Genomic DNA, 25,241 nt, shown 5'->3' on the forward strand with positions numbered 1-25,241 from the left:
ACCTTTCCTTTTTTCCTGTAAAACGTGCGATATATGTTTAATCTTCCAGGTAGGACAGCAAGAAAATAGGTTACAAATGGTACTTCTTTTATTTCAATAATAAGCCTTGTTTGCAATGTGTTATATTTTCTCAGATATATTTTTGAAGTAATACCCAATTTGGTTATGAAGATTAACAAGTTCTTACCAGCATCTGTTGCAAGTTCAACTGTTCCTAGGTGCCTCATGAGACCTCTGAAGATGGTAACCTTGAGCATACAGAGAGAAAGAATTATTACAAAGAGAGACCATAGCTCAATGTTAGAACACGCTTTGCATACTGAATATTCCAGGTTCCAACTTTGGTATCTCCAGTTTAAAAAAGGGTATGGTGGCAGGAGCTACAAAGGACCTATGCTTGAGAACCTGGAGAGCCACTGCCAGTCAAAATATGCAATATTCAGCTAAATTTACCCTTGTCTTGACCAAGGTAAAGGCTGCTTCCTCTGAACACATGGAAATAACTGCCTTCCCAGCTCAAACAGGTGAATTGGCTCCATGCATGAGAGCCTGAGAGGTGATCAGCAGAGACCACACACACACACACACACACACACACACACATAGGGATGTCAAAGAATTTCGCCACGAATCTCAGGGAGGCCGAATGCCAGCGCATTTGGCCCCCCAAAATCGGTGGCGGAATGGTCTGCCCCCCGCCCCCCCCGGGACGGGACTTACCTTGGGCAGATCTTCCCGGTGGTGGCGGCTCTGGCGGCCGGTCTTCCGACTGGCTGCTGCCGCCGCCATTTCCAGTAAAAAAAAACAAAAAAAGTGATAGGCTACGTAAAGGTTTACGTAGCCTATCACAGCTAGATTTTAAAAAAAACACCGTGATAGGCTACGTAAATCTTTATGTAGCCTATCATGGCTGATTTAAAAGAAAAAAAAAAGCGCGCGTACGCAAATGGCGGCGCCCATGGGCGCCGCCATTTGCGTTCCTTATTTTGGCACGTCTTAGTCTACGTAAACATTTACGTAGACTAAGACGGCGAAAATAAGGGGAACGCAAATAGCGCTACGCTATTTGCGTTCCCCTTATTTTCGCCGTCTTAGTCTACGTAAATGTTTACGTAGACTAAGACGTGTCAAAATAAGGAATGCAAATGGCGGCGCCCATGGGCGCCGCCATTTGCGTACGCGCGTTTGTTTGTTTTTTTCTTTTAAATCAGCCGTGATAGGCTACGTAAACATTTACGTAGCCTGTCACGGCTGACTGCAGGGACACAAACGGCGGCGGCTACGGCTGCTGCCATTTGCGTCCCTGCTAGCCAGCGGCCAGATGTCCGGCTGCTGGCGGAGCTGGCCAGCAGCTCTGCAGAATCCCTGCAGAGCGGAGCCGGCCGGCCAGAATTTCGGGGGGGAAGGACGGAGCGCCTCTGCCCCCGGCCAGAATTTTGGGGGGAGGGACGGAGCACCTCCCCCCCACCTCGAATCAATTTCGCTAAAAGGTAAGTGACTTTCGTACATCCCTACGAGAGAGAGAGAGAGAGAGAGAGAGAGAGAGAGAGAGTTTTGTGAAGATGCTGAAATAAAAATGTGAGGGTTTTTCTGCAAAATACCCTAGCTGTGGGAGGGCGAGGCAGGGTATTTCTCAGGACCCTGGTATATGGAGGAAGGATAAAATCAACATCCTATCACTTCAGTGCCTGTATCTTTTGCTGCAGGCATTGATCGTTGTTTTCCATCTCAGGTATTCTTTTGTTCCATTCTTCTATGGAAATCTAAAATGCAACTGAATTCATATGAGGAAGTGCTAAAAAACAGACAAAAATCCTGGCGATCTTCACTCTCGAATTGGCAAAGGCTTTAGAAGCATACTAGGGCTTGGCTCAAACAGGTTTGCTGATGCAATGGAATGGGAGAATTCCAAAGATAACAGTAAGCACAATGAAAGCAAATGGATGTTCCTGCATCTTACATAATGTTTTAATTTGACTCAGAGAAAAAGAGGAGACAGAGCTGACATTGAGAGTGAGGAGGCAGAGCCCTGAACAGTGAGCTTCTAGTTCTTCTCCCACTCTATAGCATTTGTGAACTATATATTTTTAGTAGAGTTGAAAATTAATTTTTAATTTAATATTCAGCTGTCTTGAGCTCTGCTCCCCACCTCACCAACACACCTTTGGGGTTTCAGTGGAAGTCATCAGATACTAATACAACATCATATGGAATGATTTCACCAGAGCGACACAAGATAGACAGACAGACAGACAGACAGACAGATGCCACTTTTTAGCTTTATGAATGAGTTCGTTATGGAAAACAGGCTGGGAATTTCTACCTTGATCTCAGTTCTGTGGAGAGTATAGCTGAGGATGATGACTACTGAAAGCACAAGGACCAGGAAAGCTCTCACCTTCATGACAGGATCCTAGAAGGATGTTCTTGCTACCCCTGTGAAAGACACAGAGAATTTCCCTGTTACCACTATTGATTCTGGGCCCACCACACACACATGCCCAGGATGACATCACCAAGTATTCAAACCCCAGTATAGTGTTGGAACTAGGGATGCTCTCAGATTTCGTTCGGTCTGCATTTGGAAGTGAACCACTCTGATCCGCATCTTCTGTAGGAATGTGCAGATTGGAATGCAGTTATCCTTTGCATGGTACATTTATCCAAGTGTTTTGATGGAGTTAGTGGCTTTAAAAAAGAAAGAGTACCAAAATGCATATAAAAATGCAAGTTTTGAGGTAAAATGCATATAAAAATGTGTATTTTGTGGGGGAAAGTGTCTTTAAAATAGCAGTTCAAAACAGAACAATTGTTTTCAAAACCATGAAAGTATTGTTAGAGTTCATGATTTTTGTGTGTGAAGCTTTGAATATAATACTCTTCTGCATTCTTAGTTTGAGGCTTTTCTGCAACTCTGTGAAGGCTTCTAAGAGCCTTTCCACACAAGGCATTTATTGTGTGGTCATGATTCCACACTCATTGTAGTTTGCGAGTGCTTTACACAACATCGTCATCCTCCAGGGCCTCTCCCATTCTTTGCAACCATTAGTGTTCTTTTTCCTAACAAGAAAAGTCTGGTATTCCTATGAATGTTGCAAAAAAACCTGGTGTATTTGTGCAATTCCACCATAACCACAGCACCACGTAGTGGTTGTGTAATGGAATATATAGAAAGGAAGAGAAAGAAACCCCCAGGAAAAAAAAATGTGTAAAGGAGCTGATCTTAATTCCACAAAAAATCTGGAAGCACAACCCTTGATAACGTGGTGGGGTAAAAGCCTCATGTCATTGATTGTGACCCCAAGCAACACGGCATGTGCACACACATAAACAAGAAAAATGCATGGGTGTGTGATATGCATGCACATGACAATCACATACCACTGTGCAGTTCAAATTTTTCCATAAAACAACAACCCTGCTCTATGTATATGGGTTGGACACTCAAGGGCATCTGCAGCAATTTTTCCAGTTTGGGGTGGGGGAAGGCATAAAGCTGCACAGCAGTTTCTGGTTGCAATTTGCATGCATAGCATGTGCCATTACAACACATTTTTTCATTTTCCTTGTGTGCGCACTTTGTTGCTTTGTGTCACATTCTATGACATTTAGCAGTAGAAGTTCCTACAAACTGAACAGCACTAGCTAATGCAGAAGAGTGCTATAAGCATCATGAACTCCAACAAAACTTTATTTGGAGTGAGGGATAAAAAACACACATGTTTAGGAGCAAGAGAAAAAAAACAAAACCAAATGCGCAAGTGCAGTACAGCTGTCTTAAGAATATGGTATCAGATATTATGGCATCACTGCCCTTCTCATAACACACTGGCTTGCCCGGAATGATTTCCTTCAGCTTGGAAACATTGGTGAACACTCTCTAGAGCAGCCTTCCCCAGTTTGATGCCCTCCAGATGTTTTGAATGACAACTCCCAACATTCCTGGCCATTGACCATGCTGGCTGGGGCTGATGGGAGTTGAAGTCCAAAACATTTGGAGGGCACCGGGTTGGCGAAGGCGCATCTGGAGAATAGCAGTGGAGTCTGTGGGGCGTCTGTGGGGAGTGTCTTTGACAGTGGGAAGAGAAATGGATATGCTTGATCAGGGTTTAGGATTCTACAGGAGCCTGGACAATTCACTGTTCTTTTCACATTGGTATTAGCCACTTTTTATATCAGCTCACAATACAACTTTTGCATGTCTTAAATTTTGAACTACAGCAACTTTCTTTTGGAATTGCATATTTTTCCTGGTACTGCCCATTATATGTAGGGATGCACGAGAGAATTCCATTGAGGGGTGGTGAAAACCTGACAGATTTTTCAAGTTCGGTCCTGTGGATTTCATTCTGTTTCCCCTCCATGGTTGTCGACTTGATCTGTAGTAAGTCAAGCCAATATGCGGATTTCAGTTTGTTTTTAATGGCGGCAATTTGTGTAATATTCTTTGAGGGTGGAATCTTGAAATTTCCACAAATGGTGTTATAATAAAAAATAAAATCGGCAATCTTGCACAAGTGGACATGATTCCGAGTCCACACCTGTCCACTACCGAGCCCTGCAGAGGCATATTCCCCTCTTGTCAATATCCTTGTCAGTTTCATCCTCTCCACACACTATTTCTTTTAGCCCAGCAGAGCCATATTCCATACTTGTCAAATAACTTGTCAGCCCCCACCCCACCCCCACTTTTCTTGGGAGGTACTGAAGTTGAGGATGAAATTTACACGTTCTTTGACAAGTATAGAATATGTCTCTGCTGGGATATGTGAAGCAGCGTGTGGAGAGAATGGAACTGAAAAGGATATTGACAAGAGGGGAATATGCCTCTGTGGGGCTACATAGAGAACAAGCGGACCTGAGATTATGTGGACTTGCGCAAGATTGCCAATACAAAATATTTTTAAAAATTATGACAGTATTTGTGCAAATTTCAAGACCCCCAAATTGTGCAAATAATAATTTGCCCGAATTGTGGGACCCCCCAAAATGCACAATATATTTCTGGAATGGGGGCAGGGGGGAATTGCTACAGCTTACTGCTTACTGGAACAGAAATGCTGCAGAATCCCATCAGGCTTAAACTGAATGGAATTCCCAGCACCATACAGCCCTAATTTTGTGCACGGTTGCACATTTTTAAAAAGCCCTAATAGTATTGGAGGTTTACTACTTCTGGTACAGTAGATCTGGTGACTGAGCAGCTACAAGGCCTGGGCACCAGGTCTGCCAAGATAAATTTGTACACCAGGTTTACCTCTCTGTTTCTCCGTGGGTAGACCTGGTGTCCAGACAACATCTTTCCACCCACAGCTAAAATCCTCAATTCTTTTATTTATTTATTATATTTCTATACCACCCAATAGACGAAGCTCTCTGGGGAGTTCACAACAATTAACCACTCTGGAAGAGTGATGGCCGTGACGGTTTTAAAGGTCTGAAAAAGAAAACAGGTTTTTCTGGGCAGTAGGAGAAAAACACCTCTGTGGTGGATTTTGAGGTGATTATTGTTGCATGCCTTCTTCACGCACTTGTTCTCTGTTTTTCCCTAAAGGTAGAAGTTGAGGGAATATAAAGGTATTAAGGATTCTAGAGTTGGAATTTGTACCTGATGCTGTGACGATTTTCATGAGGAGTGGTGATGAAACAATAATGACAAGTGGGGAAAGGGTGGATGTGTCACAGGCCTAATTACCGCCTCCAGTAAAGTGGCCCACGCCACTCCCTCTCTCAAGGAGCAATTTACAGCCTTCTTTCACTGATTCCCTTCACCCCAGTAATGGCATTGGGGCAAGGCCCATTACAGTGGTAAAGGGTGTGGTCACTGGGGGGGTGGGAGCTGCATGGCGTAATGGGCCTGCTTGCAGACATGACAGCCCATCGTGTCTTGATTTACCCAAAGAGGCTGTTGTGTCCTGCCGTGGCTTGTCATGCCATGCGAACCCAGGTGACAGGGGTTGTTTGAAGGCTAGACACCCCTCAGATAACTCTAAAATAAGCCATGGGTTTTTTGAGGGTTGTTTGACCCTCAACGAAGACGTGCTGCCTGGGCTCACCTGACATGACAAGCTGGAGCAAGCTGGGTGCCTGCAGGCACCATGCGAAGACGGCACACACGGCTGCCCAGCACAACACAAGTGAAATAAGCCACACCGTCGTGTTGTGAGAACCAAGGCCTGTACTAAGAGACAGATGGGGAGAGGTTCCACTTGGGATTCCTACAAGAGATAAAAATGGCAGGTTGTCTTACAGCTATATACATAACAACATCCTGCTCTACCCCTTAATAAATTGCACTGCTGCTACGATCAACTTCACAGCCCCACCTGCATTTCCCTAAAACACCAACACACCAGGACTACACTGCAACGTCGAACTACACTGCAATGTCGGACTGCACTACTCTACACCCGCCCGCCCGCAACATGGGAATAACGACACTGGAGTACTTTGCAAGACTGTGTAATCCACACTTCTTTAGCCACAGTCCTGCCTCCTGCAACATGGGTATAATAATGATTAACTTTAACAGTCCACATTGCCAAGGTAATGTGCATAAACACAGAAAAAAATATTAACAAGACCTGCATTTGGGGATGGTGTGGGAGTCTGGGGAGGGGCTGGAGTCAGACAGACTCCCCCCATCCAGCTTCCCGGACACCGCTCGCCAGGCTCCAGGGAGCTCGCTTCCCTGCTCACTGACTGGCGGGTGGCGTTGCGGGCTGCCCGTCCCCTTACTGAGCTGTGGTTGTGCACACAATCGCAGCTCGGTTACTTCTGCATACCTCAAGTTGAGTCTATGGCTGCCTTTAAGGGGCAATGTCTCAAGATGACGGTGCAAAGGGCCCTTTATGCCTGTAATCTTTCTTTCTTTCTTTCTTTCTTTCTTTCTTTCATTTCATTTCATTTATTTATTTATTTATTTATTTATTTATTTTATTTAGCTCTCTGGGCGGTTCACAAAAATTAAAACCAAACAACACACAATATAACAATTTAAAATATATAGAACATTAAAACCACAATATAACAATACAACCACAATAAAACCTAGCAGCAGTGCAGGAGTTTAAAATACAGATTTAAAACAGCAAAGCTAAAAGTCTAAAAAGCTAAAATGCCTGGGAAAATAAAAAGGTCTTCACCTGGCACGGAAAGGAATACAATGTAGGTGCCAGGCGAACCTCACTAGGGAGCTCATTCCAGAGCCGGGGTGCCACAACAGAAAAAGCCCTCCTCCTAGTAGCCACCCGCCTCACTTCCTTTGGCAGGGGCTCACAGAGAAGGGCCGCTGATGATGATCTTAAGGTCCGGGCAGGCACATATGGGAGGAGGCGATCCTTCAGGTAACCTGGCCCCAAGCCGTTAAGGGCTTTGAATGTTAACACCAGCACTTTGAATCGGGCCCGGAAATGGACTGGCAGCCAGTGCAGCTGGAAAAGTACTGGCGTAATATGAGCTCGCAGGCCAGTCCCTGTTAACAATCTTGCTGCCCTATTTTGGACCAGCTGAAGTTTCCGGACCGTTTTCAAAGGCAGCCCCACGTATAACGCATTGCAGTAATCCAGACGAGAAGTTATCAGAGCATGGATAACTGTAGCTAGGCTATCTCTGTCCAGATAAGGGCGTAGTTGGTATACCAGCCTAAGCTGATAAAAAGTGCTCTGTGCCACTGAGTTCACCTGTGCCTCAAGTGACAGTTCTGGATCCAAGAGCACCCCCAAACTACGAACCTGATCCTTTAGGGGGAGTGCAACCCCCTCCAGAACAGGTTGAATATCACCTAGCCGGGCAGACGAAACACCCACTAACACTACCTCCATCTTGTCTGGATTGAGTTTCAGTTTATTGGCCCTCATCCAGTCCATTACCGTGCCCAGGCACTGATTCAGAACAGCCACTGCCTCACCTGGGTTTGATGAGAAAGAGAGGCAGAGCTGGGTGTCATCTGCATATTGATGGCACCTCAGCCCACACCTCCGGATAACCTCCCCCAGCGGTTTCATGTAGATGTTAAACAGCATGGGGGATAAAATAGAGCCCTGTGGAACCCCATGGCACAATTGCCATAGCACAGAGCAATAATCCCCCAGCACCACCTTCTGGAATCGGCCATCCAAGTAGGAGCAGAACCACTGTAGTGCAGTGCCTCCAACTCCTAACCCATACAACCTATCCAGAAGGATACCATGGTCGATGGTATCGAAAGCCACTGAGAGGTCCAGGAGAATCAACAGGGTCGCACTCCCCCTGTCCCTCTCCCGGCAGAGGTCATCCCACAGGGCGACCAAGGCAGTTTCTGTTCCAAAACCAGGCCTGAAGCCCGATTGAAATGGATCTAGATAATCCGTTTCATTCAAGAGTGCCTGGAGCTGTCCTACAACCACCCCCTCAAGCACCTTGCCCAGGAAGGGGATGTTGGCCACTGGCCTATAATTGTTAACATCCTCTGGGTCCAGGTTAGGCTTTTTCAGGAGCGGTCTAATTACCGCCTCTTTTAAAGCGGCAGGCACCACTCCCTCTCTCAAGGAGGAATTTACAACCACCTGGACCCAGCCAGACATCCCTTCCTTGTTTGATTTAATAAGCCATGAAGGGCAAGGGTCAAGCACACAAGTGGTCGATTGGACTTGGCCAAGCACCTTGTCCGCATCCTCAGGTCTCAGTAACTGAAACTCATCCAATAAAACTGGACCAGACGGTGCTCTGAATGCCTCTACCTGGTCGGTCCTGTGGCTCCGGAACCACTGGAGCATTCTAAGGCCTCCTGTGAGGCTTTGGCAAGGCACTTTGCAGATAAAATTGATCAGATTAGGTGTGTTACTCTGCACACTGTGGATACAGTTAGTGAGCAAGAGGCGGCCTGTGGCAAACCGGTTTTGTGGGATCGGTTCCAGCTTCTTCCTCCTGATGAAGTGGACAAGGTGCTTTCATCTGTAAGGCCAACCACCTGCTTACTTGATCCTTGCCCATCTTGGCTCATTATGAGCTGCAGAGAGAGACTGGGTGAAGGGATCAGGGCGGTGGTGAACGCCTCCCTTGAGGAGGGAGTGATGCCAACAGCCCTCAAGGAGGCAGTGATAAGACCGCTCTTAAAGAAGCCCTCCTTGGATCCTCAAGTTCTGAACAACTTTCGCCCAGTCTCAAATCTGCCATTTTTGGGCAAGGTGATTGAGCGGGTGGTGGCGGTGCAGTTGAAGGCACACTTGGAAGAAACTGATTATCTAGACCCATTTCAGTCGGGCTTCAGGCCTGGGCATGGGACAGAAACGGCCTTGGTCGCCTTGGTGGATGATATGAGGAGGGCTCTGGATAGGGGTGAATGCTCCTTCCTTGTTCTCCTCGACCTCTCAGCGGCTTTTGATACCGTTGACCACGGTATCCTCCTGGACCGCCTGGAGGGGTTGGGCATGGGAAACACTGTATTGCGGTGGTTCCGGTCCTTCCTCTCCGGCAGGTACCAGAGGGTAGCACTGGGAGAGGAGGTTTTGGACCCGTGGCCACTTACTTGTGGGGTGCCACAGGGTTCCATCCTCTCCCCGATGCTATTTAACATCTATGTGAAGCCACTGGGGGCTATCATCAGGAGGTTTGGGGTGCAGTGTCATCAATATGCGGATGACACGCAGCTCTACCTCTCATTCAAATCTTCACCAAGGTTGGCCGTAGAATCCCTGTCCAAATGTCTGGAGACGGTGAGTGGCTGGATGGGGAGGAATAAGCTGAAGCTCAACCCTGACAAGACCGAGGTACTTTTGGTGGGAGACAAGAGGAGGCTGGGGGATGTTGACCTGGTGTTGAATGGGGTACGGCTACCCTCAAAAGACCAGGTCCGCAGCCTGGGGGTCATTTTGGACTCCCAGCTGTCCATGGAGGCTCAGGTGTCAGCTGTGAGCCAGACAGCGCTGTATCAACTCCATCTGATACGGCGGCTGCGCCCCTTCCTTCCCGACCATCTGCTCCCATCGGTAGTACATGCCCTGGTCTCCTCTCGTTTAGACTACTGTAATGCGCTCTACGTGGGGTTACCCTTGAAGACGGTTCGGAAACTGCAACTGGTGCAGAACGTGGCGGCTCGCCTGATTAAAGGCAGCCGCCGGCGAGATCACATCACTCCAGTGCTGAAGGAGTTGCACTGGTTACCAGTTGTTTTCCGGGCCAAATTCAAGGTGTTGGTTTTGACCTTTAAAACCCTATATGGTTCCGGCCCAGCCTATCTTAAGGAGCGCCTCCAGCAACACCAGACAGGCCGCTTAACAAGATCAGCCTCGGATGGCCTTCTCTCTGTCCCATCAGCCAGGACAGCTAGACTGGTGGGGACGAGGGAGAGGGCCTTCTCTGTGGTGGCCCCCACTCTGTGGAACTCCCTCCCTAGGGAACTCCGTCATGCCCCCTCTTTAATGAGCTTCCGTCGTGCATTAAAAACGTGGTTGTTCAGGCAGGCATTTGGGGTGGGTTAGGGTATTTAAAAAAAAAAATTATGGTAAAATTTTATTGTTTTAAATTGTTTATGGTGGGTTGTACATCGCCCAGAGTGGCTGGGTGACCAGTCAGATGGGCGATTAATAAATTTAATAAATAAATAAATAAATAAATACCAATGGAACTGCATTAATGGTGGTGTTCAATTCATGACGAATCTGAGCGACTTTATCCTCAAAGTGCCGTGCAAACTTGTCACAGCATGCTACTGAGGGTTCCACCGTCTCTCTCCCTGGCCCAGAATGTAACAGGCCACGAACCACTTGGAAAAGCTCCGCCGGACAACACTGAGAAGATGCAATGCTGGTGGAAAAGAACTGCCTCTTTGCCACCCTCACCGCCACAGAGTAGGCTCGATAGTGGTCGCTTACCTGTGTTCAGTCAGACTCAGCACGAGTTTTCCTCCACCTGCGTTCTTGCCACCTCCCCTCTTGCTTCATTGCCCTCAGCTCAGGTGTATACCAAGGAGCTGGCCAGGCTCTGCTCAGAGGGAGAGGGCGCTTGGGCGCGATCGTGTCAACCGCCCGAGTCATCTCTGCATTCCACAGAGCGACCTGGGCTTCGACAGGAGCACCAGCCATACCAGCAGGAAAATCCCCCAGAGCCCTCTGGAATCCATCGGAATCCATTAATCTCCGGGGGCGGACCATTTTAATAGGTCCCCCACCCTTGCAGAGGGGAAAGGCCACCAGGAGTCTAAACCTCAGCAGGAAGTGATCTGACCATGACAAAGGGACAGATGTTAAGTCCTCCACTTTCAGATCACCATCCTCCTGCCCAGTCGAGAAAACCAGATCAAGCATGTGTCCTTTTATATGCGTTGGGCCGATGACATGTTGGGACAGCCCCATGGTTGTCATGGCGGCCATGAAGTCCTGAGCCGCCCTGGATACAGCGGCCTCGGCATGGAAGTTGAGATCCCCCAGGACCATCATCCTAGGGGTCCTCAACACCAAGTCCAAGACCACCTCCATCAGCTCAGGCAGGGAGTCTGATGGGCAGCGGGGTGGGCGGTACACCAACAGAATCCCCAATCTGTCCCGGGTACCCAACATAAGGTACAAACACTCAAGATCTGCACTCGAATGAGCAGGAAGCCTGGAGAGGGAGATTGAATTCCTATAGACCACGGCAACCCCCCCTCCCCGACCCTCAAGTCGGTGTTGGTGCTGCACCGAGTACCCAGGAGGGCACACCTGGGAGAGAGTGACCCCTCCCAGTTCCCCCACCCAGGTCTCAGTAATACATGCCAGGTCAGCCCCCTCATCCACAATCAAATCATGGATGAGGGAGATTTTATTTTGGGCCAACCTGGCATTCAGCAGCAGCACCACCAGACCCAAGGGCAGACTGGTAAGGCTGCCAGGAACCATCAGGTTGGGGGAAGAACCAGAAGAGGGGACAGCTGTAAGGTGCCTAGCCCCTCTTCTCCTCAGCTGGCCTGTTAATCCCCCAATGCCATACCTCCCCCTGCCCGTGACCACAGTTATGGTGGCACCTCCCCGACCCCCTGAGTTGCCCAATAGTCCTCCCAGGCACATATTAAAATGTTATGATATAAAATGTACAACAGTTTAAAAGAATATAAAAGATAAAAGAGATAAAAGAGAACAGCAGCTAAGAAGGAGCAAATAGTCCACGTTTGCCCCTTTCCCCTTGTCTTTAAAGCTGCTGCCCTCTGCTGCTGCTGCTATTTGCTGCTGGTACTGTGGCTGCTGGTGTCTCTGGAGAGGCAGGTGGGTAGGTCTTCAGATCTTACGCGACTCCAAGTGCAACGCTAAGTGCGCACTTGGCGCGATGCCGAGGCGCTGCCTCTGGCAGCCCCGCCTTAAGTACCTGTGGGCGGGGGGGGGGGCAGAAGCAGGCTCAGGCTCACCCGGTGCAGCTGCTGGCTGGTCCTCCTTCCCCAGGCTTCTTCCCTAGCAGCCTCTGGCAGCCCCGCCTTAAGCACCTGTGGGCGGGGGCAGAAGCAGGCTCAGGATCCACCCGGTGCGGCTGCTGGCACCAGCAGCTTGAGTTATTGCCCCTTGAGTTATTGCCCTTAATCTTGAGTTATTGCCCCTTTAAGGCAGCCATACTCAACTTGAGGTAGGCCAAGCAAACCTGAGCAGCGATTTCTGCACAGAATCACAGCTCGGTAAGGGGCCGGCTGGCCCTGCGGTGCTTTTGGGACGGGCAGCAGGGGCGGGCAGCGAGGACAGCTCACCGACTGCCTGGAAGGAGTGGATGGAGGTGCGTCCGCCCTTCCCTACCTGCGCTAGAAAGATCACAAACTCCTGTCTGTGCTGCTTCCTTTTGTTTTGGGGTAGACACACCACTGCCCAAATCCAGGCACAGGAAACCCCTGGATTCACAAACTGTTTTTATGAGGCTGCAGCTGCCTTCCAACATGAAAGACCCCCCCTCTGCCCAGGCTTAACACAGCCGGAAGAGTTGCCTTTGACATCATTCATTGGCTACGAACACTGAGAGGTGGAGCAGGCTAGTCTCTCACAGATGAATAGGAAAATAGTGGCCGCATGGTTCATATCATACCTTGAATTCTACAAGAGCTAGACGCTTTTGTTGTTGTTGTTTTAAATGAAAGCTGGGAATCTGGAGGTTATGGCTCATCCAGTGGGTCAGCTGTACCGTCACTGTGGATAGCCTTGGGGGAAAGTGGGGGGCCTTGTTTGCCCCAAGGGCCAAATTCCATTTCAGAGAAGCTCTTGGGGGCTGTGTTCCAGGGGTGGGAGGGGCCAAAGGCAAAGGGGCAGGGCCAGAAATGCCAGCGTGTTGTAGCTTGAAGTGCTTGCTGCCAGTAAGTCAGCCTTGGGGAGGCATTTTGATCTTTTAGAATGGGAAAGCCATGCACAAATGCCGGGAAACCATCGAACGGTTGGGAGAGAGGGGGTGGGGCCAGAGGAAGGGGTGGCCATCTGGGGGACCCCAGGGCCAGAGTGGGACTCCTGTAGGGCTGCATTGGGTGCTCGGGCCGGCAGTCCCCCACCCCTGCCCTAGGGGCATCAGGCTTCGCTCTGATTCCTTAGAATAGACCCAAGTCTCTGCCCACACGAGGTATCCAGGAGAGACACATGCGTGTGCATTTCGCCCCCAGACAACCTGCCACACTGGGGTTTCTTGGCCGCACAAAGGGAAATGTTCAGGACGCACCCCTGCCATGTGGTGTGGTCTGCCAACACATGGAGATTTTCAGCACTTGGGTCCATTACTTGGTTCCTTTATTAAGAACAGAAATGCAAGATTGAGGACATTTCAGAGGGTGGCTCAAAACCTGCACCTGGTCTTTCAAAATAGCTGTGATGAATCACTAACCACTAAAGTGCTAGTGAATGTTGCAGTTACCCAGGCAGGGCTGGAGTCAAGGGTGTGCATGGCCAGACACCTGCCCAGGCCCCATCCCCCAGCAGGGGCCCAGTGACCAGCGCTCCCGGGCTTGCTCCTCCTCTTCACCATTGCAGCCTGTTTGTCGCCCGCCTCTGGCTCTGGCCCAGACAATGGTGGTGGTGAGGAAGAGGAGCAGGAGATGCCCTGGCCTCCTTGCTCACGGGCTCTCTGCCTGCCGAGCAACCAAGTGGTGGCAACGACGAGAGAGAGGAGCAGCTGGTGACAGTGGCGGTGAGCAGACAGGCTCCCTGAGGGAGGGGCCCACCGAGGGGGTCTTGCCCAAGGGAACCCTGGAACTTGGCACTGGCACTGTACCAGGAGCCCAGTGTCTCTACTGAACACACTATTGTTTTTTGTGAGAACAAGAAATTTAAGACTATTCCGAGAATGACTAACTCATTACCAAACGTTAATTGCCCTAAAAGATTTTTTTTTTTATGCTACTCAGCTTGTGATGCCTGTTCGTTACCTGAACCCTGCAGAAGGAAGTAGGGCACACCTGTTCTTGCTGGATTCTGGATTCTTTTGACTGGATTCTGCATTCACAACAATATCGTGAACGAATTGCTTGACCTTTCTTGGCTTCACTCCATAAAAACAACAACGTTTTGCAGGGTGTATATGTTGGCATTAATGGCTGAATAACTGGGCCTGCAAAGTGACGGCTTGGCTAAGCAAACTTTACTTGGTTGCAAAATGCTGAAAGAACAAACGAATTAATCCTTTGGTGAAACTGTCTCTTGGCGAGCTCTCCTGCCATCGCTGCTCCAACAGCCCTTCTGAATGGCATATGGATCGCTCTCCAAGATTCTCCCTTCCTTTCAGGAGACAAAGGTGCTGTCTGCTCAGCACTGGTTTAGGCAGTGCATCTCTGACCATCTCCTCTGAAGGGCAATATTTTATTTTATTCATTTATTTAAAACATTTCTATCCCGCCCTATATCATCTCTGGAGCTCGGTGACCCCTCGCTCTCTCCTGCCGGTCTCCTAGCAGGTGGCGCTTCACTTCAGCGCGCGTGGTGTGAGGACTGATCCCGCAGCCTGCACCAACTGCATGTGCCCCGCTCGTCCTCCGGAAGAGGCGCCGCTTCGTGTACATTTCCTCCCGTTTCAAAAGATAATGGCCGTCGCCAAATCGCCTCTTGGCACACGTGGGCTGCAGCTGCGGACTCTGCCTCCGTAGATGGGATGCCAACAACTGTCTGTTCCTGGAGGGGCTCCATGCACTTACTGGTGTCGGGGCTCTTCACTGCCATTTCTGCCCCTGCTTCAGTTGGCTGCTCTGTGCCTCTGCATTGGCTTTCATCCATTTCCATGTTTTCTGGTCGGCCTCTTTCGAGGTTTGCTGGTTTTGTGGTGCTGATCTGGGGCTCTCATCAAGGTAAACACTGTGGCTTACTACCACATTGCGTATCTTGGGTTGGAGGATTCTGGAGCCCTCACACTGTATCCTGCCAGCATGCCTCCTACTGCTGTGCCCCCACCTCTACCCCCACCCCCCGTTTTCTGCTTTTTTGAAGCTTGGGATGCGTGCATAGGCTCTGCAACAAAAGACTCTGATGTGATTTCTACTGGGCTTTGTTCCGTGTGACATCCCATATGGAGTGGTCTCAATTACCTTTGATGGCAGCTGGTTCAGTAGATAGGTAGCTGTCATGAGTGCTTCTCCCCGCATTTCTATGGAAATGTGACATCTAGTAGCATAGTTATCATCATCTCTACCAGGGTCCAGCTCTTTTGTTCTGCTGCTCCATTCTGTTCAGGGGTGTATGACTGCAGTGTGGTGCTCAGTGCCTTCTTGCTTGAGCTATGGTTGTATTCCCTTGCCCATGCACTCTCCCCCAGTGTCTGTTTGAACTGGGTTCCAGGTCTCTGCTGGAACTTGTTACTAGTTGCCGCACTGAATTCTTTGAGGTTGTCCGATGTCTTACTCTTGTGCTTCATTTGTGCTGCTGTATCTGCGGGAGCCGTCAATAACAGTTCTGAAATACTTGTTCCCAGCGGGGGCTGGCGCACAGAGGTCAATGTGGATAAACTCCAGTGGATGCTTGGCTCCTCTCAAGCAGGGGAGTGCAAGGTGCCTTGGATCTGATGCAGCACATGCATTTCGTCTGAATGGGGCACGCGGGTATCACCAGGTCCTCTCCCAGGTCTTTGTTTGCACGTGCTTTTATTGGCTTTGGGTGTCTGTGCCAAAGCTGAATGCGCTTCTTGTGGGAGGCTTGGGTAGCTGTCCTGACTTCCTCCTCCCCACTCATGAGCCTGTGCAGCTAGTTGTCTGCAGTTCCCTGGCTAGCGCTTCTCCCTCCTCCGGAATAGCGCACGCTTCTCGTGGAAGGGCACTGAGAGGTCACTGCCGGCCAGCTGCTGCACTGACAGCAGGCCTCCCTTTAGGTCAGGCATGTGCAAAACATCCTGTCTCTGCCTCTGAATGGTCTGGCACAGCTTAGCCCAAGACTGTTTGCTGCCTGAGGCAAAGGACAAGATGGCGCCCTCTCCCCTCCCGTCCACAAAAGCCGACTGGACTGGCAGATGGGCATTTCTTCGAGACTGGCGACGGGGCAGCAGCCTCCGCCACACCTGAAAGCAGCCGGCTAGCTTAGGGGGTGCCAGGCAGGCCGCGTGGCCCACAGCTCTCTCCTCCAGCACCTTGCTGCCACCTCCCAGCATCTGACTGGCAGGAGGGCCGCCTGCAGCTTAGAAATCCCTGCCCAGCCGCTTCCATGACGACGCTCTTCCCAGTGGCAACCCAAGCATTGTCTTTTGCACTGTAGTCAACCTCTGTGAAAAACTCTTTGTTGCTGGTCATGTGGCCGGTTGCCCCTGAGCCAATGCAGCAGCCTGAAGTTATATTTCTATTCCAGGAGTAACTTTGAAGCAGCCGCTCCACTCCACATCGGTGGTTTCATTTTAGCCGCCTTGGCCTTTTCCTCAGCCACTCTGGGGGCGTCGTTCAGCTTTCCAGACTGAGCAGTCCCTCTTTAGGTGCCTGGTTTTCTTGCAGCGAAGGCACACCCTGGTGTCTGCCCTCTGCCTGGTGTCTTCACCTGCCTTGAGAGCTGTCTCTGGTCTCTCCGTCTCCTTGCCCACCCAGATTTCCTTTCTGTGGCTGTACTCATCCGTCAGCTTGCCTTTGACGTATTCTGGAGTCTGTTCGTGCTCTGGTCTGGCCTCAAGGACATTCATCAGGGCCCCAGGGGGTTCAGGGAGGCTGCACAACAACAGTGCAGCAGCATGGGTGTCCTGTACTTCCTCCCCTCTCCCTGTAGCTGCTCTGCAATGTCCAGCATGAATTCACAGGCTCCTGCATCTCCTGACCCCTCTGCAGCCTCACCCCGTACGCCTTGTGCAGCAGGCACAGCTTGCTGCTTACGCTTGTGCATTCATGTGGGTTCGCAAAGCCGTCCACATGCCTTGTGCTGCGTCTCCCTTTCTGAGAGGGACAAGCGGCTTCCACAAGCAGGCTGGTGAGTGCCTCTGCTTGCCTGTGGCTTTTATCCCAGTGCCCTGGGTCATCGGCAGGCCTGTCTGTGCTAAGCACTTCCCAGAGATCGTCCTTGGAGAGAAGCATCCCCATCTTGAATGTCCAGAGCTCGTCTTTTCCTTTGTTCGGCTTTACTATTGTGTTCGCTATTTGCAGTCTGAGCTGTTCCCCAGGGGGCTTCTCTGAGCCATCTTTGTCTTGGATTCAGTCACCACCTACAGCCAGTGGTGCCGCTTAGGTAATCTGAGACCCTGCACCTAATGGCCCCATGCCTCACTGAGAAGCATGCAACTAACATTTATTTTCTCACCCCCACCCCAGCTGCCATTCCACTTTTTGCAACCACTTCTACATTCCTGATAAGTTATAGCAAAAATTAGAACAAATTAAAAACTGTGCCAGCCCTGCATTTTTTAAAATGTGCAGTTTCACATTTTAGACTCACTTAAATCACAGCACGCCCAGCCATCTGCCCCGATTAAGGAAGAAAGGACGCCATGGCAAGCAGCATCATACCCCTTGGGGCCTCAGCATACTCACGCCAGCCTAGGGGTTGATGCCGGCCCCCTTCACTTGCCACTCTCTGGGTGGTCATTTGGGGGAGCCTGGGCTGCAGGGGCCCTAAACCTTGGCTCAGAGGTCCACCCCTAGCTGTGCCACTGGGCCTACAGCAGCAGCATTCCGGGGCCCATAACCTGTTAGCACGAGTGGCTGAATAACCAAGTCCAAGGATGTTGCTGGGCCTGGGCCAGCGTGGCCCTGAATCTCTTGATCTTGGCCCTAAATCTCTTGGGCCCCACTGGGCCAGGCACCCCTGAGCCATCCCCACTTTGGATGAACTGCTGTGCATGGCTGAGGGTGGGGTGGGAAGCCGAGATCCAAGAGGCTGCAAGATGGGCTGCAGCAGGCTGCCTTTAACGGGCAGACATCAAGGATTTGGTGAACAGTTGCTATGATGGGGAAATTCCCCTCCCTCTGGGTCTGCCTGTGCCTTCAAGGAGCAACGAGATGTGCAGAAATCTGCACGTGCCGGCTGTCTTCTCCCCCCCTTGCCCTGCTAACATCTGCAGGTCAGGTAAATTATTATTATTATTTTTATTATTTTTATTATTTATCTGTAAAGGCAGAGGACCAGGGGCCAGTTGTGAAGCTGCCAGCGTTGTGTAGGTCTACATACATTTCCTGGTCTTTCACCCCACATCGATTCTCCCCATGGGCATTGGGCACCTCTCCTCGGGAAAGGGTGCCCCACTCAAGACACAAATGCAATGCCTGGGCCGCAAACACACTGGGCCTTGTGCTGCACCTTGTACATGATGGCTAATAAACGCAGGCGCCCCAAACAGACAAGGTGCTTATTTATCCATCCCGATACTCCATTTGTTTTGCCCCTGAGGTGCAATGTGACTGTGGGTCCTTTTCCTGCTCTTTGGACAGACCAGACCACTCACTTCCTCCTAATGTTAGCCATCTGTCTGCACTTTTATTAAAGAGTGTCTCTGTGAAAACTGTGTTGTAATTAATCCACTCATGATCTGGGTGGGGTTACTGGGTAGGATATTAATTTGTGGAAATAAATTAAGATAAATAATTTTAACTGAAGGGGAGTTATTAAAGGGGAATTTATTTGAAGAGGAACTGTTTTAGAATACAAATTGAGGAATTTGGGGTGATTTGAATGGGATGTTGACTTGCCTTTGTAAAATTTAAATTCTAGTAATTCTAAATGCAAAGTATATGCTTTGATTGTCTCTGGGCGAGGGCTCTGTATCTTCTGCATACCTAGAAAGGTCTCTGGCTGACTTCACAAAATGAAGGCTTGGCAAAGTAAACTTTACTTGGTTTCAAAAGAACAAATTAATCCTGTGGTGAAATGTTCTCTGGGAGTGATCTCCTGCCACAGGTATTTCAATAAATACGCACCCACTTTTGTGAACTTTTTCATGCGTCTGACAAAGTAGTTCCTGGTCCACAAATGTTTATACCAATAATTGTGTTAGCCTTAAAGCTGCCACATCAAGACCCTTCATTCTTTTGAAAAGGAGACAAAAAACATGCTTGGAGATGGGGAATAGAGATGAACGAATCTGGCAGTTCCCCCGCCCCCGTGTGTGTCTGTATATGTGTGTGTGTGTGTGTGTGTGTGTATATATATATCAATATCAGGTTCTTTCCATTCCATTTATGAAAAAAAATGCAAATTGTGATAAGTTCTTATCAAAAAATGAATTGGAGGAAATCCTCGCCCATTCCTAAAAAAAAAATCCCAAACCGCAGTAGGGCAGTATTTTAATTAAAACATCACCAAAATGTCACAAATGTTCTATCAAAATCAAGACCCAGCCATCAGAGGGAGAGATCAGACTGATGAGATGCAAAAATGTAATTCTCTTCATTGTTCATCATTTTTCAGTGTGAATTCATTTGGGATAACAAATGCTGATTAGTTTCACTCTCGGTTGGCAAAGGTGGACCTGTTGTGCATTAGACTGTTGCCTCTGAGACTAGCATGATACATTTCCTTGACTTTTGAATATTTGTCAGAGCTGTTTGCATTGCAGGGAAATACATAACTACATACATTATGCATATATGTATGTACAAGTATTGTACTTTTCTTTCTGGCAAGACTTAGTTCCACCCCAGAGTTCTTGCTGTTGCTGCCTTACAAGCACATGCCCACTATTAAAAAAAATAAAAAAATGGTAGAAGACTCAGGGAGGAACTGAATGATTAGCCAATCAATCAATCAATCCATCCTTATTTGCTTAAAACCAAAGGTAATCACAAAATAGGAGAAAAAAATCCACAACGAAGGGTCAGATCAGATTATTTCCACCATAGGTTTATATATAATTGCGTCTATAAAAGCAGCCATTGTAAACAATGGAACCTGATACCTATTCTCAAAATCTGACATCTCAGTGCAAGAAAGAAGACTGGATAACAGTTGTGTTTAGGGGCTGCCCTTTACTCTGGAGAACACAACAGACAATGGCTGATACCCGCCACCTCCCCGTGCCCACAAACAAAGACAGCAGTCCTGTGGAGCTTTAAGGAACCTTCCTCCCAAATACGCAGTAGGCATAGTTTGAAAGTGCAGCTTCATAACAGTCTTTCTTAATATAGGACCTGTACACTCATGTAAATACTGCTGCGGAGCGTAATTAGGCTTTATATTCCTATACCACAAAGAAAGCCTGGGATTCGCTAAATTTTGCTTATCTCAGTTACAATCTTTATTAAACACCTTATCCATAATCACGTTTTTATCCCTCCAAAGTCAATTGTACCTAATTGCAGTAGCTTAACCTCATGATTAGACTACTGCAATGCACTCAATGTGGGGCTACTTTTGTGGGGGGCTCAGAGGCTGCAGCTAGTGCAGAATGCAGCAGCCAGGGTGCTCACTGGGAGTCTGGGACACCCAGCTATGGTCACACAGCACCTGTGCTAGAAGAACTGCACTGCCTGCCTATGAGCTACAGAGCCATGTTCAAGGTTATCTTGCTGACACGCAAAGCCCTAAACAACTTGGGACTGGGACACTTAGCAGACCGCCTTTCCTTAGATATCTATGTATCCTGGTGACATTTAGGGTCTTCAGAGGAGGTCCTGCTGGTCATTCCAAAAAGAACGGAATGTTGCCATGAAGAACCTCGACGGCGGCCCTTCTCTGTAGCAGCACCCACCCCCTGGAAAAGCCTCCCCCATGCAGTTTGGGAGACAGAAAATGTGGCATTTTTCAAGCACCTCCTAAAACGTACCTTTTCACCCAGGCTTTCCCTGGGTTGTAACTGTTGTTGGGTTTTACTTTGGTTTTACATGCAAGTTTTAAACCTTTAAAATTTTAGATTATGTTTTATTGTGTTGTTTTTTATGGTTTTAATTGTTGTGAACTGCCCAGGGAGCCTCATACTCTATACTGCTGGGTAGTATAGAAATGTAATTACCACCACCACCACCACCACCAATAATAATAATAATAATAATAATGATGATGATGTTTCAGATGAGAGTTCATACTCCTCAAACATATCTTCACATCTCTCTTTACAACTTTTTGGGTCTAGTTGTTCCTGAAAGCATAGCTTTGGTAGCGCATAACCAGGCATTTGCTTCACCTTTAGATAGTACATAAACAGTGTCTTATTATGTATTCTAGCCTTGATAGAAGGTAAACCAACTTTGGCTCAAAGCATTACAGCTGGAATACCCCACCCAACTGCCTACTATTTCCTTCACTCCTCCATATATAGTCTGTCTTAAAACCTCAAATCTATTCAACGAACTCGATACAAGGGGTCAAAAAATTCTTAGTAGAGAAAAAAGTGTCTAATCTACTCTGCTTAGGAGCTGGGAATTTAGGTTGCTCTGACTCAGCCCAAAGACTTTTCCTCTCATCCATAATGCTTTACCAAAATTCTTTATAAATCTATCTCAGTTTAAAACACAGCCATCCATTCATTCATTATATTTCTATACCGCCCCATAGCTGAAGCTCTCTGGGCAGTTCACAAAAATTAAAAAACAACAACATTAATGTACATTATATACAATATAAAACCATTCATGTAATGATATAGAACAAATAACACACACAATGACAACAAATATCTAAAACAATTTGAAACAAGCCACCAGAGACAATCAAGAGACTCATTATATGCTGCCAGATGCCTGAGAGAAGAGGGCCGTTTTAACCTGGCACCGAAAAGATGACAATGGTGGCTTCCACCTCCCCTACTAAAATAAAATGAAATTAAAAGGCCCTGAAAGAAGAAAGATCCATTCTAGGGATCCATTCTATCCTCCTTGATTTATGCTTCTCATAGGAGTAATAGTCTATAACAATCCCCGTCACCTACTCTTTATCTAACTGTGGGATATATTATTCATTCTCCTCCAGGCTTTTTTAAAAAAATTCAGGTCAAAGTATCTTCACCTTTGCTCCCATTAATATCACAATTCACCCTTCACTTAAGGGAAGTAGGGCTATTTAGAGCAGTTTATAACTGTTCATATCAGATGAATTAGAGCGAAACCGTAGATGTTCACCTCCAGAAAATCCCAACTTCAGTTGCCACACATCTCCATGGAAGCAATGTCTCTCCTCTACTTGAGTACTCTGCAGAGCTGGGTAAAGCAATCTCAGCAAAGCGTACAAACAGCATTTCTTACCTGGGATTCTGTGAGCCAAGACTCACTCACTCTGTTTCTCTCTTATTTACCTCCTCCATTTCATCTGTGTCACATTTTTGCAACCCTCCACAAAACCCAACGACCCTTATTTCATGTGGCAAAAGTTCATTTTTTTGAGTTGTTAAACATTTCAAAAATCATCCTGCCATTGTCAATACAGTCCTTGATCTCCATAGTTCAGGTGTGTGAGTGTGTGACAGTGGTTTACAACAGCTCTGCGTTGACTCTTTTTTGCTGGTTAGACATTGGGCTAAAAAATAAAGGCTCTGAAGGATCCGGAAGTCAGTGTGCATCTAGAAACTGAGGGTCAAAATGCAAGATACTTTAAAAGCCTTGTTAGCAGCTAGGAATCTTCTTTTTTCCTACTCAAAAGTAAGCGGGGGGGGGGAGATCTCTACTGAGACCATAGCATGGTGGGTTGCGGGGGTTAAACATTTATCCCCACTGTGGTCCCAATTGAGACTGGGGCCCTCCTGCCCCAAACTGTTAAAATCTTAAGTGCTTTCCATTCCCTACATAAAGACATGTGGGTATTATGGAAAATTCTCATCAAAAGCAAACCAATATGAAATTCTCACTCATCTGCACCAGCCCAGTTCAACAGCTACAGCTATTCCCAGCATGTAGAGGACCATGGTGTACACCTGTCTGCCATGTAGTTGTTAAAGATGAGGAGCCTGCCAGAAAAAAAGGAGTGGCAATGCCAGCACAGCACCAAAAACGTGGCAGAACAGCAGGGATTCAAAGCCAGACCTTTACAAGCTAAGCGCCTTCTGCCTGGATGAATGAATCTGTCATTTTCACTTTCTTGCACATTTGATTTGTTTAAATCTCAAGGCCTTTCCATCCTGTTTATGATGAACTCCATGCATCTTGCTACATTCTTATAAAAAAAACCCAACTGAATGAAATCAGCACCCATCGCTAGACTGCAGTGGGGGTCAAAAGGCCCAAGCACCCTGGGGGTGGGAACCTTTTTTTCCATGTTGAGAGACACATTCTCATGGGGGTAATCTGTTGGGGGTCACATGCCAGTGGTAAGTGGATTCAGAGCCAAAAGTGATGCCCCCTTTCTCTCTCTCCCTCTCTCTCGTTTTCTGCCACCCCTTCTATCTCTTTTCCTCTCAGCCACCTCCTTTTCTTTCTCCCTCCCCACTGAGTAGGCTGCAACTGGAGGGACAGATGGCTCTTTCCCGATGTCTGAATTGATCAGTTGCAAAGGGCTTCCTTCCCTCCTTCCATTGCTTCATTCATGTTGGCTCTCTCGCGTCCCTCACACCTTCCACCCCCCCCACCCCACCCCTGTTGCCAGAGGCTTGAACTGAGCACTTGCAGAAGCCTTCCCTTCTCCCCTTCCATCATTCTGTCTGTTCGGCTTCAAGTCCCCCTCCCTGTTTTTCCCACCTGCCCCCCTCTCTCTCTGGGCTCAGCCCACCTTCATAAAAGCCCACCCCTGCTTTCAACAGTTCCCTGTACACCACACAAACCAGACTGAAGTTGGCTAAGGAGATTTTTTGTACATGGGGCTTAAACAGATGGCTAACGGAACATGAATGCCGTAGGCATGAAAGGAGGTGCATAGCCCCTCAGCGAGACCCCAGGCTTCCTCTCTGAATAGCTAGCATTTTTCTTTAAAAAGTCCCTAGCCCCTTTGCTTACCGAGACAGAAGGGAAAATGTGGAAGTGGTCCTACCTGGTTGCCACACAAGGTGTGGGGAATGGCTCTGGAGTCGGATCCTGTGCTGAGCCACCTAAGGCAGCAAGTTCATTCTCACCTGGCCTGCTCCCAAAGCTCCTCTCTTTCTCCCGCCTCTTTCTTTCTTTCTTTCTTGTTTGCTCTTTCTTCCCCTCGATGTCAGCAGTGACAGGTGAGAAATGCAGGCGGAAAAAAACTGAACTACACAGACCTACCGTAGTTACCTCAGGAATAGGTTGGGCCTCAGGGGGAGGAGTGGGTAGAGAAACAACTGCTCTATTTGTCTTCATTCATTGCAAGTAGGGATGAGTGAGAATTTCGTTTTGGTTCGTTTTGATAAGCCTTCACCAAAACTCACACATACATTTCTTCATATTCGGGACAGAAAGAGCTTGAGATTACAGCATGGTATAATAGAATAGCTGAGCCTATTGAACTGGGCCAGTGCAGATGGGTGAAAAGAACTTCAATTCAGTTCTGATAAGAATGTTCCAAAATTCACAAATGTTTTCATCATTGGGACAGAAAGGACTTGAGCATTTTAGGTGGGAAATAGCAAAACTGACAAATTTGCCCATCCCTAATATACAGTCCTCTGAGCATGTGCTGAGTGTCTGTTGCTCACGAATAAAATGGTACGCAAGCAAGCACTGTCAAGCCTACCCACCAGCCAAAGAAATCTGGGATTAGGGCTGAAGAAGAAATAAGGGGCAGACGGGCTTAAATTCCAGCTCCTCTCACTGCAGAAAAATAAGTATTACACTTTACAGGACTAAAGGATGGTGTGGGGGAGGCATAATTAGCCCAGGCTTAAGCCCCAGCTGTTTTGAGGGGGTTGGAACACAATGAAGGGGAGGCCCTTTCCTCAATACAGCTGCAAGCAGCTGAAGAGAATATTCCTGGGCATGTGCAGAGTGCCTTTCCCTCTGCAGAGAGTAACACATCTACCTACATGATGTTAGGAGATGGGTTTCTAGGTTAGGGGTATGA

At 48.1% G+C, this 25,241-nt stretch overlaps 1 protein-coding gene across 25 annotated transcripts in view; it reads right to left on the reverse strand.

The window, feature by feature from the left end:
• Positions 1-24,456, reverse strand: part of LOC146340384 (NXPE family member 1-like) — a 44,641-nt gene extending 20,185 nt beyond the window's left edge. For 12 of the 25 annotated variants that reach the window (XM_084860638.1, XM_084860652.1, XM_084860645.1 and 9 more), the window contains exons 1-3: positions 24,249-24,343; positions 2,324-2,436; positions 188-248 (exon numbers count right to left, since the gene is read on the reverse strand). In XM_084860638.1, coding sequence (XP_084716764.1) covers positions 188-248; positions 2,324-2,404 — 142 coding nt within the window. In that variant the 5' untranslated portion in view covers positions 2,405-2,436; positions 24,249-24,343. Of the gene's footprint in view, positions 1-187; positions 249-2,323; positions 2,437-6,056; positions 6,219-24,248 lie in introns of all 25 variants that reach the window. The other 13 variants (XM_084860639.1, XM_084860647.1, XM_084860648.1 and 10 more) reach the window with 6 other exon arrangements.
• Between the last annotated feature and the right edge of the window lie 785 nt (positions 24,457-25,241).

This window comes from Heloderma suspectum, chromosome 6 (genome assembly GCF_057233095.1).
Source record: "Heloderma suspectum isolate Gila_16-S chromosome 6, 16-S_ref, whole genome shotgun sequence".
NCBI lineage: Eukaryota > Metazoa > Chordata > Lepidosauria > Squamata > Helodermatidae > Heloderma > Heloderma suspectum.